Below are 15616 nucleotides of genomic sequence, written 5' to 3'. Positions count from 1 at the left end.
TCAAGAATTTCATACGTACCATGAATTTCTCGTGCCACCTCTTCACACATCATGTTCTCCTGATACCAGGAGTAAAATTCTGACCAAATTTCGATACGTACCTTGAATTTCTCGTGCCACCTCTTCGCATATCGTGTTCTTCATGTTACCATAAAATTCGGGCCGGAATTTTACTCCTGGTATCATGAGAACATGATGAGCGAGGAGGTTGCATAACTTTTAATTCTGACTCGAAACTTACCTTTTGTACTAGGAGAACGTGATGACTACGGAGGTGGCCTGGGAAAGAAGGGAAGGTCACAGGAAATGAAGAGAGATGAAAGGGAAATATTAAGTGTTGTTAGGAGATGTTGGGCAGGTTTAGGAGTTATTCGAAGTTGTTAAGTGGTGTTAGAATGTGATAGGATATGTTAGGACGTGTTAAAAGGTGTTAGGAAGTGTCAGAAGTTCAAGGTGAGTACTGGGTCCTGGGTAGTGTAGTAGCTAAATTTCAATGAAGAAGGCCATTCAAAAAGATTAGAGACGTCTTGTTCAAATTGCACGGGGCTTATGCAAAGTAATGGATCCTCGCTGTTTCGATAAATAAATTCCTATTGAAAATACATCGGGCTCCACTTGCATTTGCGTTGAACAGAATGGGTTCACCGTTGCTCATTTTTCATCGCACCCCAAAGGGAGCGTTTCTGTTCGGGAATGATCCAGTTGAAACCTCTGTTCCCGTTCGCGGTGGAAACTCGTGTCTGCTAGAAGGAACTTCTAACGGACACGTGGATAAAAAGAACCTCGAAGAGAGATAGGGCGTGATCTATCGAGTTTTATTAGCCGTATGCGTGCTCGAACGAAAATTTAATCGTCGAACGTGGTGTTCCGTCGCGTGTGCATCGTCGGTTCGTCGATCGCGCTGGGAACCGCGAAGTTTTATTTGGCGAAATTTCAATTCCGTTCGATGGAAGTCATTTTTCGCGGAACGTTGATTTTCGTCGCGCGACACGTCCTATCAAATTGCTGGAACGATCCCCGCTGTCTCTGTTGCTCCATCGCTCGTTGCGAATGCTATTGGGAAACAACTAGCGGAATAAAACAATTCAGGAAATGCCAGTACAAATATACACGTGCGTTCTATTTCCTCTCTTGATTCTGATAAATCGGACTGACTGGCAATTGGAAGAAGCTTTGAAGGAATTGAAAGACATTCCCCAAAAATTTAACGTTGAAAATTTGATTAAAACTTTTTCTGTTTTATTCAAATTTCTTGGATCATTCCAATCTGGAGAATCAACCGTGACAAAGAATTTCTTGTTGTCACCCTAAGAATCAGTATCAATTATTATTACATGGTGTGTTGCTAATTATTGTATAAAATATGAATACCTGGAATTGAAATAAAGCCTTTACTAGTGTTTCCTTGTTATTAGTTATTAGTATTTTTATTTATTACACTCTTTCTCACCTTAACTTCTTTCCCTATTGCTACTCTTTTTCATCAGAATTTTGTTTAAATAATTATAAGTCTATTCTCATCTCCAAGCCCCATCTATAAATCTAATCTTCGCTTCTTTACAAATTTTAAATTACTTTCCTTCGCCATTAAATTCTCCCTTTTTGTAATAGCCCCATGCGTCATAAAATTTGGCGTATCCTCTTAAAAATGCAGACGTTTAGACGATTTTTTTATCGATACTTTGCGCGTCAAGCAAGCTGGAATTTACATCACGGCGAGACGATGTGTCCTGTTTGCGGTCTCGAAATATACGCTGTTGCGGTCGCGCAAAAGGAAATCAATGTCTCCGCTTCGAGCTCTGCGTCTATCGAGCCGAATGGCATACAGGGTGGGCCAGAAATAATAGAATAATTATTAATACGATCCACTGCTATAATCCATCGCCAGTGTTCTTCGCCCGTGAAAATCCTCGTCTGCGGAGTTTTCGCGAACTGTTTGGCACAAAGTTGACAGGGCGTTGCGCGCACAAGAAAAAAAGTGCAAAACAGAGAAAACGCTGAATATATTTTGCGCTCGCTAACGACGTTGCGGCTCAAAACAGAAAGAAACATTCGCGTGAAAAGTTGAAATTCAAAACAACATAAACATACATACAAGCTCGCGGAAACGAGCGAGTTTCTCAATTACTGAATTCTGAATACCGTTCGCGTCTTCGATATGTGCCGTTTTCCCATCGAAAAGAGAAAGTTATATTTTTTAATTTTTCGTACCCTTGACGCCGATTTCTCGTGCTCCTTCGTGCATCGTTTCGGAGAATGAAAACATCGCGTCGAGGCGTGTTACTTCACGCACGCGTTTTGTAATTTCTCGCGTTTTTCCCCTCGGGTTTAAAGTGCCTGCTTAAAATATCGCGTTCCGCTAATGACAACCCCGGCCTCCCTTCGTTCCATGGGACGGGCGGAAACGAAAGCTTAACGACGTGTCGTTAAATTATTTCTACGCGTTAGAAGAAAATATCGCCCGCGTACAAAATTTCCGTCGAAAATTCTGCCGACACTCGAGCGGGGCTTAGTAGCTTGAGAAAAATAAGTTATGGGTGGATCGATTCTATGTTCCTCACTTTTTTATTACGTCTGCTAAGAAGTATATTTCATTATTTTTTCTAACGATGAATATTTTAACATTTTATCTAATAGAAAGTATTACTATTATTATTCGCAGGGAAATGATAAAAATAGAGATTTGATAAAATCAAATCTTTTATCATTTCCCTGCGATATACATATTCCTAGCTTGTTTAGAATTATTTGCTCTAAAAATCACCACTAACACGTGATTAAAAGCGTTGAATATTATACAGCCTAGTTATAACTACATTTTCTTTTTTCTTTTTTTTCTTTTTAATTTAAAAATGATCCTCCCTAAAAGATGGAGATGTTCCTGCCGCCGTGTCGGTTATCTCTAGCTGAGAACCTACTTTGTTTTATTTATTTAACCAACTGAATTCTGGCATATTGTACAAGGGAAAAAGTGGTTCCCCCAATGTGTAACGTGGCTCGAGCCGGAAGCATTGATTGCAACTTCCTCTCCGTCAGCTTCTCCGGCAATGTATCGAGTATCAATGTATGACCATGTATCGATCGCTCGAGCAGTTTTTGGGCCGAGGAGAGTCCTTTGTTTCTCGTCCCTGCCTCTTCCTTCGCCTCACCTCCACCGTTGTACTTGATTCATGCCTCGATCTCGCATTATTTAAAAAGAGATTGCACACGTACGCCGTGAACGACGGCCATTTTGCTTCGATTACTCGCGTTTCCCGCGATTCCGAACTTTGACGCTTCTCCCTCTGGTACCCTTTGATTACTATATCATCGGAGGAAAACGTTGATTGATTTCACACAGAGGACAGCGCTTGAAAGTATAACCATTATTGTCCTCGAAGAGAAATGATAAATGGTCGAAAGGTTGCTACGGGAAGAAATAAACATTACATTTGTCGAATAGAAACATTTTCACGCTTGGAGGAGCATGTGTGGTAGTCGGTCAAATTGGTGTTTCCCGAAAGAAACAATTTCATAGAAAACAAAATAAATGAAAATACTTTAAATTAAAGATTGAGTAATTTAGCGATAATGTTATACAATAAACATGTCGATTTCCACTGATTCCATTTCCCAAATCGTTGGCACAGCAATTGTTTTAACCCCTTAAATGCCCTAAGTTTCAAATTTGATACCGAACCTTTAAATCGAATTGTACACTTGCAATTAGCTCGTTTTTAATATTTGGCTGTATGTATGTTACCATTGTATAACGTTCTTTTGAACAAAAGTTAAAAAAGTAAACGTCAGCTGTCAAAATTGTTTAAATTGTTCTAAGGGTTAACCCTTTGCACTCTAGGCCTTTTTTTCTGGTATCTACCAGCAACTCGAGATGCTTTCTTAGTATTCTATTGGCACGAATGCTAAGATTATATTGACTTCGATAATGATATCTCTAATTTGAGATTTCAAAATGAGGTCACCTTTGCCTCAATGACAATCATTTTATTGGCATTTTGAGTTCCAAAGAAATTAAACCTAACGAAAACCTAGAGGTGACTGAGAGTCACCTCTCGAGTGCAAAGGGTTAATACACTTCTTTCATTTTGACACGTTGATCGCCACGTCACCCGTGTATGGATAACAGTGCTTTTTACCGAACAATTAAAAAAATTAATTATGATAGTCAAGCATCCAAGGAAATAAATTTAAATGAAATTCATGAGTTTTTATGAAATTACAAAAATAAATACCACGAATAATATTTAATCCTAGCAGATTTGTCTGGCAGTCAACGTGTTAAATGTACGCTCAACTAAAGTTAAACCTGAAAATTCAAGTGTCCCCCAGTAAACAGCTTCCAATAATCAAAAAATTCTGATGTGCCTTTTGGGAGACCCTTTATCGTCACGTTTCAATTCCAAAGAACTCGAGGCCTCGCCGTTACGATAAACAACTTCCTGACCAATCCATCCTCGTGTTCCCGCGCTGGTTTCCGGGTGTTCGAGCAGCGGAAGAGCGCTCCTCGAGCATCGAAGGCAGATCTCTGGCCGTGGCGCATTGTAGAATTTGCTCGCGCCGCGTGGATCCGTATTTTTTTCGCCGGACAACAGGAATCGGGCGCAGAAGAATCCTGAGACCTGGTGGGTTCTCGAAGTTGCCCGCTAGCCGCGTTCGAACTCGGTTGACCGGTCGGACGAGCCCGATTGGCCTTGCTCGAACACCTCGGACTCTAAGCCTTCATCATCCTCCTCAACTTGTTCTTTGTTGGCCAGCAACAAAGGAACACGAAATCCTTGCGACGTCTCCTGAAAATGGCGTTAGACTGTTTACTCCGCGTAAAAATTAATCAGTCGATCCATTTGAATTTAGGAATTTAAATGCTAGTTTTTGATGTAGGCTGGAGTAAGGGAATTATTTTTGAATTACTTCGAATAGATTGTAGGTTCGAGAAATGTATTGCGAGAGATGATCGAGTGCTGCTTTGTTTGATTGCATATATGGATGCTATGTCAGCCCTATAAGTATTCGTACCATCTATATCTATCAAAGTAGTTTGCCTGAATTAAATGATAGATTTGATATTTTCAAATAAATGGTCCATTATGGATACGTACATGAACAAGCTTTACACGTGTATATATTTATAATAAAAATTTATTTGGAAACATCGAACTTGACATTCAATTTAGACAAATTTCTTGAATAAATATACTCTCGATACCCATATCGTAACATATACTATATAGTTATACGTTTACTTCCACTTAATCGATATATTCCAAACCCTAAATCAGTCAAATTCCCAAATTCCACGAGTCAAACAATCCCAAAGCGCTTCGCAAATCATCCCCACCTTTGGTAGGACAAAAGAACTCCAATTTTAAAGCACAAAATAGTGGAAAACCTCTTGGAAAATTTCTTTAAAAAATAAAAATTACGAGTGCGTTGAGAATGGTTCGCGATTGTCCCCAAAATGACGCGGACGACAGAGAGAACGTAAAGACGCGAAGTGGAAGAGGATTCGCGGCTCCTCCGGGTTCTTCCTCCTCGGACCGGTATCAAGCCGGCCGGGGAGAGGACAGAGGAGAGAGAAGACAGGAGAAACGGCAGGATACTCGATTCCCTTCGCGCTGGGAGAAGACGCTGGGGGCAAGTCGCTTTGTCCAGGAACCGGTCGACGTGCCTACCAGGAGGCAGACACGCATCGATCCGCCAATCGGAGCTTCCCCGGTGCAGCACACGCAGACGACCGTCTCCAATTCGATGGAAGATTTTCGCGGATGGGAAAAGGGAAACCCTAACCCGATCAAGTGGAAATCGACGATCGAGGACGCCTGCGAGGCCTTAGGGAGCTTGCAAACCTCTAAAAAATCATTATCATCCGGTGAAAAGGTTTGCAAAAATTTGCAATTGGAGAGTTGTCCTTCAAGTTTCATTAATTGTATGTGGATGATTGATGTTTGAAAATTCATTCAGGTGGAAGTAGAGGATCACTTACGAGGCCCGATGAACCTTGCGAACCTCTAAGAAGTCGTTAAGGTTGATTGGAACAATCTGCAAAAATGTTCAACTGGAGAACTGACTTTCAGGTTTAGTTAATTGTATGTGGATGTCTGATAGTTGATGGAACATCACACGAAGTCATTGAAAAATTCATTCAGGTAGAAGTAGAAGATCACTTACGAGGCTTGAAGAGGCTTGCAAACTTCTCGTAAGTCGTGCATTTGGGAAGGCGTTGGTTTCATAGGATTGAAAGGAAATCGTTCGAAACGTTTCGATTCGAGTGCATTTCCGAGTCAACTCGTCAAAGGGGTGGCGCTGGGACCTTAAACGTGCCCTCGAAACGGTCCTTCTCCTTGTTGGACGTAGCGTTAAACTCGCAAACTTTGAGAAACTTACCCGCTTTTGAAAACGTTCACCCCTCTGTTCCCCATTAATACTTGGAACCCCACCCCCCCCCAACCCCCCAGAATTTCCTTACGAATCGAGCTTCTAAAGAAACTGATTATTATTGTGTCTCAGATTTTTTTTGTCACTAAACGAGGTGTAGTAATATCAGTATTACGTTTTCAGTATGAATATTAAATGAAACCAAAAAGAAGTGAAATATGGAACAAGGTATGTAACGAAACGAAGAAGTGGAGTCCTAAGAGAAGGAATGAAGTATGGAGTAAAAATGGGGCGAAAACGTAGGAGTAACGATAAATGTGCACTAAAAAACATTCGAGATATAAAACAAAGCTACCAGTCGTTTCAAGTAAAATAATACTAACACCTCCAGCGTTTCTCAGCTTCCTCGCTAAAACATTTTTCGAAAGTGCAATTACTGAAAATAACGAACGCAGGACCTTGTTTCGTTTCCTCCTCGTTATCGGGGTCAAAGAACGATTTCAGCCGCAGAGGTGACCAGAAATTAATAAATATTCCCTCAAACGTTCTCTCGTACTTCCGGGCGTCAAACGAAAAATGTTTCCCGGCCGTGTATTGGATCAAAGGTAGCGCGGTTTTAGACGACAGGGCAGAAATTAATAAAACAAAAAATACGGGCTCGCGAGTCACGCCTGAAAAGGGTTTCGCCGGTTAAACGAAACTTTTTCTCACCCCCTTGGAAAAAGTGGAGAAAGGTTGCGTGGAAGAGCTGGATGGAAAAGCGCGAAAATATTGCGGTTTCGATAAGGGAGGCTTTATTTGTTCCGTGAGGGTGGTTGGAAACTAAAACGTGGCCAGTATCGGTTGGAAAGAGGGGGAGGAAGAACGGAGGGTTGAAAGGATGGTGCGAATCGATTCTGGAAATCAAACATTGCGGAGTCGGGACAACGCGTGTACTCGGTCAAACGAAATCATCGAACGACGTGTGTGACAACGGCGAAGGAAAGGGTGAAATAAAAGGGAAAAGGAAGCTTTGATTAGTGGGAAGGAGCGATATATTTATTTGGCAATTGGTGATTTTGTTGCTCCGTTACTCTTTTGTATTCCTCGATAGTTCGTTAAACAATTAATTACTCTCGAAGTCCACGCTGTAGCAGGACTCGTGAGTCGTAATTAATTCGACTTCGTCTATCGTGTGTTCCAAGAAAAAAAAGTTCCAAGTTAAACCAGCAACAAGGACTGGAAACCCTGAGTTTCGATATAAATATTTGTCCACGCGCGGAACAGAGCAAAAATTGATGCTAAATATCGCGTTAATTAACCAAGGGATGAAATAAAATTCGCGTAACAGAGGAACGGGCCGAATCGTGGTGTTCCCGCGCGGCGTGCGGTCCAGCGCGTTTATTGTGTTAGATAATTGTGCATATCTGGCGGTCAGACGTTCAGATAACGCAAATATTTGTGCTGGCAGGTAATATTGATAATCTATGGTAATTGAACGGACCAGGTGGCCGCGTTAGGTTCGCGCGGCTCGATCGTCCAAGTGAATCGATTAACTGGGCGGGCCGTGTTATTAGAATAACATGGATGTCCGTCGAGCCGGGACATCCTTAAGCGACTATTGATATTCAGTTACGGCTACGCCTCCTCGTTTGCGACGTTAACGCGGACGTTCCATTGAAACGTAATCGCGTGTATCGTATACACGGGTTAGCCGATCCCTTGGAACTCCCAGCACCTTGCCAACGGAGGTGTTTAGTCGATTTCAACACTTATCGGTCGGCTGATAACGTGGACTTTTCAAAGACAAAGAAAAAAAGTAAATCAAGGATACAGGAAGAGTCAAGTTGTATCGTTTAATTTGGATGCTTCCTTGTAATATTGTAATATTTCTAATAGAAGAAACGAAAATATTTTTATCGTATCAGAGGTAGATCTGGTACGAAATTACATAGAGATTCCTTTCGAGATTGATTTCTCGTGGCAACAGAAGTCGGAAAGTCCTTTTCCGTTTTGCGATTCGAAGTTCCGTTATCGAGATACAAGCAGGTGAAGTTTGTAGGTGGACGCACGCGTAGTGACGATGCGCGGTCAGCTGATTGGAACACGCGTGCCCCAAATGAGATTTGGTTGCTTGTATCTAGGTAAGGAAGCTTCGAACTGGAAAACGGTACAGGACTTTTCGATTCCTTTTCACACGAAGAAATAATCCTGATGAGGCATTTCGCGTTATCATCCTAGAAATCGGTATTAATTACTATGGAGTATTAATTACATGGAGTATAGTTTTACGATCATTTGCAAGGAAAATTATTGTATAAAATGAGAGCGCTGTAAATTTAAATGAAACCTTCCTCCGCTGTCTAAATTGAGAAGGAAAAGAGCAGTTTGTACCCGTCCATTTTGAAATATGGGACTCGAACGATTTCCCACTCTATTTTTCAGCGATCCTGTTTATCGAGCAGCTGGGAAGAGAAACGACGTTTTTCGAAACGGTCCGCGGATAGGAGGATTGATAGCGACGCGTTTAAAAGTGTACCGACGGCACTCGATCGAGGCGGTCCAGTATGGAAAAGCGTGCTGGGAAATCGCGGCGGTGCCGCAAAACGCGATTAAAGCTCCGCCGTTCCGCGCAGCGCCGGATTCTAAATAACGCGGTGAAAGCTTCGACGGTCCTTCGAGCGATCGATGAACGCTGCGGTCGCCCAGGATTCGGTTGCCCGCGAAATTTTTCATCTCGACCTCGACAGGCTGTTGCAAATACCGGCGAAAGCTTCTCCGGCGAAATCCCTATCCAAACGAAAGCTTCTGATAACAAATGAATCGGGAACGCTCGTCGAACAGAAATTGAAATTTGAATTGCGGATCGTGTAGTAGCTGTAATTTGACTCATCGAGAATGAGGATTATGCGTTTTTAGGAGATAGTTGCGGGAGGAATAGTTTAAAAAGTTTATGAAACTGGGAGCTTTCTTCAGGTATCGAGGAATATGTGTTCGTTGGAAATTTGAAATTGAAATTATAAATAAAAGGTTTGGGGTATAGATACTGGAAATATTCAGAGATGAACGAGATTAATACCTTTGCGATAAACTTTTGCAGTATATGTTTGTAGGATAATGAAATGAATTTTGTACGAAAGGGTGTATCTCACTTTACAAGGGATGTTTGGTTAAAATTGAAGTTCACCGAAGGAACGCAGAGTATGCTCTTGATGATTCTACCCCAAGTGGTCAAAATGCTATGTCGCGACGTCTATCTTTGTTCTATTTAATCCATCTCTATCCGTCCCTGTCGTGTCTTCCTGACAGTGTAATTTTCTCTTTGAGGGGACGAGTATTTCCGTGCGTCTATAAATTCATAGACGACAGAGATATTTAAATCGGTGTCCCCGTTTAAATGTCCCACCTCGAGTGTGTACAGTAATTTATGTCTTTTCGTAATCGTGCCTTCCTATTCTTCCTATTATTCCGCGTCAACGACTCCATAAAGTATCGCGCAGAGCCAACGAAAGACGGAAGAGGACGATTTGACTCGTGTATACTTAAGCGAATCATCGGAAACAGAGATCGTAGTAGATGAAAATAGTAAATTCTCTATTTCCACTCGACTGCCATTAAATGGAAATTAGTTCTGCTTTTAAGATAGGTGTCGTGTGTATACTTTTCGGAACTCCAACTTTTTATTCAAACTGAAATCGAGGCTAACAATGTCATTGAAGTATCTTCAGATCTAACAGAGACCAACGCATGCTCTGTATCGCTCTCTTATCAGGCGATTCACATTTACATGTATCTTCAACGTTCATTAAAAATAAAATGGAGTATCTTGAAATAAATATAAATTGGAGTATCTTCAATTCCCAAATTAAACACGTCCTATAAATGTGACCCAAGTACCTTCGCATCCAACAACAACTAATGCATATTTTATATGACTTGCTTATTAGCCATTGAACATTTACACATACCTTTATCGTTCAATAAAAATCAAATTGGAGTATCTTCAATACTTAAATTAAACACGTACTATAAATATAGCCCAAGTATCTTCGCATGACCCATGCATGTTCTCCACGACTTATCGTGAACATTTTCACGTATCATCCAAGACCGTCCAATCGCCATGCCTGGGTCCCGGTCTAATAATCGGTTCGTCAGATCCAATCACTGGCCAAGGGTCCATAAAGCGTCCCGGTTTCCGTGGAAGCCCGGTTCCAGGGAGAGTTCAGGTCGAATCCAGCGGTGGATCGATCCGAGAACAGGTCGCCAGGAGGACCTGGAGCCGCGCGACCTCGACGATCCTCTCTCGAATCTCGCGATCCTGAAAATATCCGGTTGCCCGTCGGGGGCCAGGCCGCCTCGACGCCTTTCGTATGTCGAAATATCCACGACAGAGGTCCACCTTCTCCCGCACCCCCTCCTCCAGTTGGGAGTGAATAGCCCATCGATCGTATTTCAAAAGAGATAGTTGGAAAGCAACGCGGAGCAAAGAACCGCGCTTAGGCGTTTCAGGCTGGAGCCAGCCGGACCAGTCGACTTGCATACCACGCCAGGTTCGCAGGCAGCCTCTACCTGCATTCCAACCTACCAGTCGACCTCATTCCGCCATTATACTATTTCATTCTCCTCCAGCCTTTTCTCTCCGCGCTCCTGCGCGCGGCCATTCGTGGAAAAATGAAATTCGAAGGACGTCCTTCGTCCGCCCGCGGTACCGAATCGTCGGCTCGAGTCTCTGGAGAGCACCGACCGTGATTTTTCGACTATATGCTTCTTGGTAGGATCAGAGATCGTTGCTACAATAAAAGCATTACGGTACAAAACATCAGAGAATATACGAACTCTACGATACCTGCACAAGGTCGGTCTCGAGCTTGTGCAGTTATGGAGACACTACTGTAGTTGTATTCTTAGTACTGAACCGCGGATATTATGCATTCGTGGTACAGTGAATGTGACAAGTACACGATAGACGTGATTGAAAAGTACATGTACTTTTTGAAAGGGGAATATTAATATTATTGAGTGAATTAACAAAATGTACGCTACGTAGACTACGTGGATTTTTGTATGTTTTCCATGTTAATGTACATTTTAAATGCATAAGATCTGCAGCCTGCATGGACCTACGAAGAGCTCGGGTACCTCGGGTTCGCTAAACCCGAACAATCGCAGCTACAGCCCCTGAGGATTAATACAACAAATGCGATACCTGGCCACTAAGTTTCTTTTCAGTCCAAAAATCTACTTATTTTACAATTAACAGGCAGCATGAAGTCCTACCAATCCACAGACTCTTCTAATAACTTCCTCTCTCTTGAGCTCTACAACTACCAAGCTAATCGATCTGAACAAGATCACTACTAATTTATCACACATTGCAATAAACTGCACTCTGCCATGCAGTTTTACTCTGGAACTAAACGCGTAAAAGTGGTGGACCAGGAGAAGCCTTCCCCTCTCTTTGTAACTTCCTCTCTCTTGAGCTCTACAACTACCAAGCTAATCGATCTGAGCAAGATATCACACGATGAATTGAACTATCCATCGTGCAACTATAATCCGGGAATAAACGCGTAAAAGTGGTGGGCCAGACAGAAGTCTTCCCGAACGAAGGAGATGGTCGTATACAGCGTCCCTGTAGCCAGTAACTCCAGAGCACACGTCTCGATTTATAGCCGAAGAAGGGAATCATCGCGGCGATGAACAGGAATAAACTGCCCCATCCCTCCCTCCGAGCACCCTTTACCTTCGACCGTCGGTTGGTCCGCTTAAAAAGCTCTCCACTGCTTTTTATCGCGAAACTTCCACCCCCCTCGATCCAGCGTTTCTTCGCGAGGCTCTCGTCGATCGCGCGATCCTCTCGAAATTACCGCGACTCCGAGGGTCGCTAACTTTCTCGCTGATGGGCCCCGCCGCCGATTATCCCGTCTCTTGTAATTGCCCAACTTCCGGCTACCGAGGAACGCTCCCCGTTTGTTTTGTCGACGTCTTCTCCTGGACGATTTTTCGATGGCCTCGAGAACGGGGAGATTAATCATCTCGATAGTTCCGCGTTCGACATAGTTTCGGGCCAGGGATCCATCGATCTTCGGGGTAAATTGCGTGTAAACCGCGTGCAAACGATTGTTTTGTTCCTCAAGTTTTTGGCGAACGGTGCGCCAGATCGATGCGCTTTGGTAGCTTTTCGTTAGGGGGGATGAAAATTTGTAACGTCGCTGTGTTAAAGGATGTTTATTCTACCGGGTCGAATGGGCTGACTCTTACGTAACTTTCACCGCGGTTAACTCGCACCGCAAATTTTTATTTCGGTTGCTGAATTAGGGCAACTCATAGTCAGCTATGGTAATTATATAATCGATTGAGATTCATTATAAAATATGTAGGAATAAATTCTGGGCGATTCATGATAAATATTAATTAAGTATCCTATCCTGTCCAAGTGGCTCCTGTTGTTTTACTCACAATTTACTTCTAAATATAGTAGGGGGACCGAAAAGTAATGAAAATGTCTTCGACTTGGGAAAGCTTTTCAGTAAAAAATCGAAGGACTTTTTTAAAAAGGGAATCGGACAACCGCTTTTACGCTGGAGAAAAGTGTTAGAAAATGATGGAAATTATTTTGCTGATTGGTATTTAAGATTTCTTTGATAAATGAATATTGATTACTTTTCGGTCCTCCTGATACTATTGCATAATATATCTTAATCGATTATATAATCACCATAGTTGATCGTCGCTTGTCCTAAGTCAGCAACCGAATTCAAAATTACCCTGCAGCAAAAGTAACTTACAAATCAGCTCGATACAGCGAGAAGGTTTTCCTTAAACAATGTCCATCGACTTTAGAGGCTTGCTGGCACGCTTGTCGACGACGAGAGGTAATGAGACGGAAATAAAATCGCGATAACGTCAATCGAAATGGTCGGTTGGTCGTTCGGTTTTTCGGATCGATCGGTACCTTGGCAAACAGGGAAAGAGAGGGGCCCTCTCGTCACCGTTTTGTCGGCCTAATGGGTTCCCTCGTCGACTTCGAAGGAGTTAATCCGTCGAAATGAAGGCAGGAAGCAAAAAGAACGCGGAAGACGAATCGAGTCGAGCGATGTCGTACCGTGACGAAAGTAGCTGGCCCTAATAAACCCGGGAGGGTAATTTACGGGTGCTCCCCCTCCCCCGAGCTCCATCGGGGTCGAAACTTCTTCCCGAAGTTAAGTCGAGGCGAGAACAATGACGTTTTGTTCGCCTTCGCTTGCGACGAAGCCGGGTGAAATTTTGAGAATGCTTCGAATACTGTTTTGCAGCGACGGAGCGAAATAATATTTTCGAATGAGGAGATAAAGTCCTTGCAAATAAAGCGCTTTTATTCCTGAAGCTTCTTTAAACGTAGGCTTCGAATATTTTCTGACAGCGAAAGCGAGTTGAAACGAGGAAATTACAAAATTAAATTATAAAACTAAATTAACCCGGTCGAATTAAGAGTTCATCGTTCTCGATAGTTGACAAGGAAAAAATCTTTTCTCGATACCTGTAAAGGAAACGGACTGTTTTATGTAATCCAAGCTCTAATTTTTATCGCGACTGTTTCGAATGGCTCGAGCGACGCGATAAACGCGTCCAGCGGGGCGCGCAAGCTTGTCGCGAAACGAGCAGCGAGCGTTGTCTTAATTGCCCCTGAAAGAAGGAAGGGAAAACGGAGGGAGCCTCTGGAACCAGTCCTCGGGATTTTACGTTTTATTGGCCGGTTAATGGGCGTCAATATTGGCGTTAGTTCCGTTTATCGGCGGGTATCGACACGCGTGTGCAAACGACGCCGTAAGAGAATCAGCTGGTAATTGCGAGTCGTTCGCCGAGGGAAACGGTTTAATCTGTCGCGGTTAATAACAATCCATAAATTCCTTAACGAGGCATCGCACAGATACGTGATCACGGAGCTGCTACAGAGCGATCTACACAAGATCATCGTCAGTCCGCAGCATCTCAGCCCCGACCACATCAAGGTCTTCCTGTACCAGATACTACGAGGTGAGTGAAAGCAGTCTTTGTATTTTATTACGGCGTGCAGCGCGCTCGGTTGAATAAGTCTGATGAGAATGATGCGCGTTTTCACTGTGTTACGGGCATTGTTTGCAGCGACACGTGGTTATACTGTTGCCACACAGCTGGGCCAGACCTTTATTCGTAACATCAATGGATATTAGCGATGTTTGTTCGGTCTTTGTTTGCCTCGTGGCGGAGAAGAGCGTGTTTATTTTGTTGAAATTCTAGCAGATCGAATTCGTCGCGAGCCAGCGGGCTTTTAACGAATAAATCCTGTATTTTTCGAAATTCGTCTACCTTCTACCGTATTACCTCCTCGGAGAACGTTCTTCGAGGCGCCATAGCGGTTGCAAGAAAAGAGGGATTAAGGGAGAAAGCCACTGTAAAATCATTGAAACTACACCATAGTTTAACATTTTTAATGCGTGTATATATAAATATAGCTCGCAGATACCGGGATAGGCCGTCCTGAAGATATGGGCGTTTTCCGCTGGTCTGGAAGATTAAAAATGAACCGATTCTCTGAAAAAGAAAAAAAAATCCCGAGTACTTCTTTTTACATGTGCTCATCTGACAAACCTCACATACTTTCAAAATATTTAGTTTCAAGTTCAAAAAAAAAAAAAAAAAAAATTGTTAATACCTGTTATAAAATTTCACTACAAATCTTAAAGTTTCGGCAACGTTGTCTTAAAAAACCGTGTCAGTTTTGACTGAGAAGTGAGATTTGGCAGATGAGCACATGTAAAAAGCAGTACTCAGGATTTTTTTTTCTTTTTCAGAGAATCGATTCATTTTTAATTTTCCAGACCAACGGAAAACGCCCGTATCTTCGCGACGGCCTATCCCGGCACCTTCGAGGCATATTATCGAACCATATATTTTATTTAATGATTGTTAAGAAGTGCAGTTTAGGTTCTTTTTTTAGTTGTAATGGCAAATCAATTATTTACACGCATTAAAAATGATTCAACGATTTTACAGTAGCTTCCCCCCCTTAAGTCAAGGAACAGAAACGAACGAGAAGTAGAATGACAAGGAAGAAGACGTTGAAGAGAGAATAAAACGTGCCCGTTACAAAAATCTACGGGCAGCGTATTGCCAGGAGCGTCGAAGTTGGGTTGAACAGGATAAACAAGATCGTTTCTATTCACCCCTCGGGATCATCTTTGGATCTCCACGGTGCTATACAGTTCTTGTCCTGTCTGGCTCGTCGAATTATCTGGCCTGA

The 15616-nt window shown here is 42.6% G+C and overlaps 1 protein-coding gene and 1 long non-coding RNA gene across 7 annotated transcripts in view; one reads left to right on the top strand and one right to left on the bottom strand.

The window, feature by feature from the left end:
• LOC128880901 (serine/threonine-protein kinase NLK) overlaps positions 1 to 15616 on the top strand; it is a 189514-nt gene that overhangs the window by 121476 nt on the left and 52422 nt on the right. For all 6 annotated transcript variants that reach the window (XR_008457933.1, XR_008457936.1, XR_008457935.1 and 3 more), the window contains one exon: positions 14264 to 14370. Coding sequence is in view for 2 of the 6 variants with exons in the window: in XM_054131454.1 (XP_053987429.1) it covers positions 14264 to 14370 (107 nt within the window). In the remaining 4 variants the exon portion in view is untranslated. The remainder of the gene's footprint in view (positions 1 to 14263; positions 14371 to 15616) is intronic.
• LOC128880913 (uncharacterized) overlaps positions 1987 to 15616 on the bottom strand; it is a 64077-nt gene continuing 50447 nt past the window's right edge. The window contains exon 2 of the long non-coding RNA XR_008457938.1: positions 1987 to 4787. This is a non-coding gene — a long non-coding RNA (uncharacterized LOC128880913). The remainder of the gene's footprint in view (positions 4788 to 15616) is intronic.

Source organism: Hylaeus volcanicus, chromosome 8, assembly GCF_026283585.1.
Source record: "Hylaeus volcanicus isolate JK05 chromosome 8, UHH_iyHylVolc1.0_haploid, whole genome shotgun sequence".
NCBI classification, from domain to species: domain Eukaryota; kingdom Metazoa; phylum Arthropoda; class Insecta; order Hymenoptera; family Colletidae; genus Hylaeus; species Hylaeus volcanicus.
Note: the sequence above shows the minus strand (reverse complement) of the source record. Positions and strands in the feature narration are given on the sequence as shown.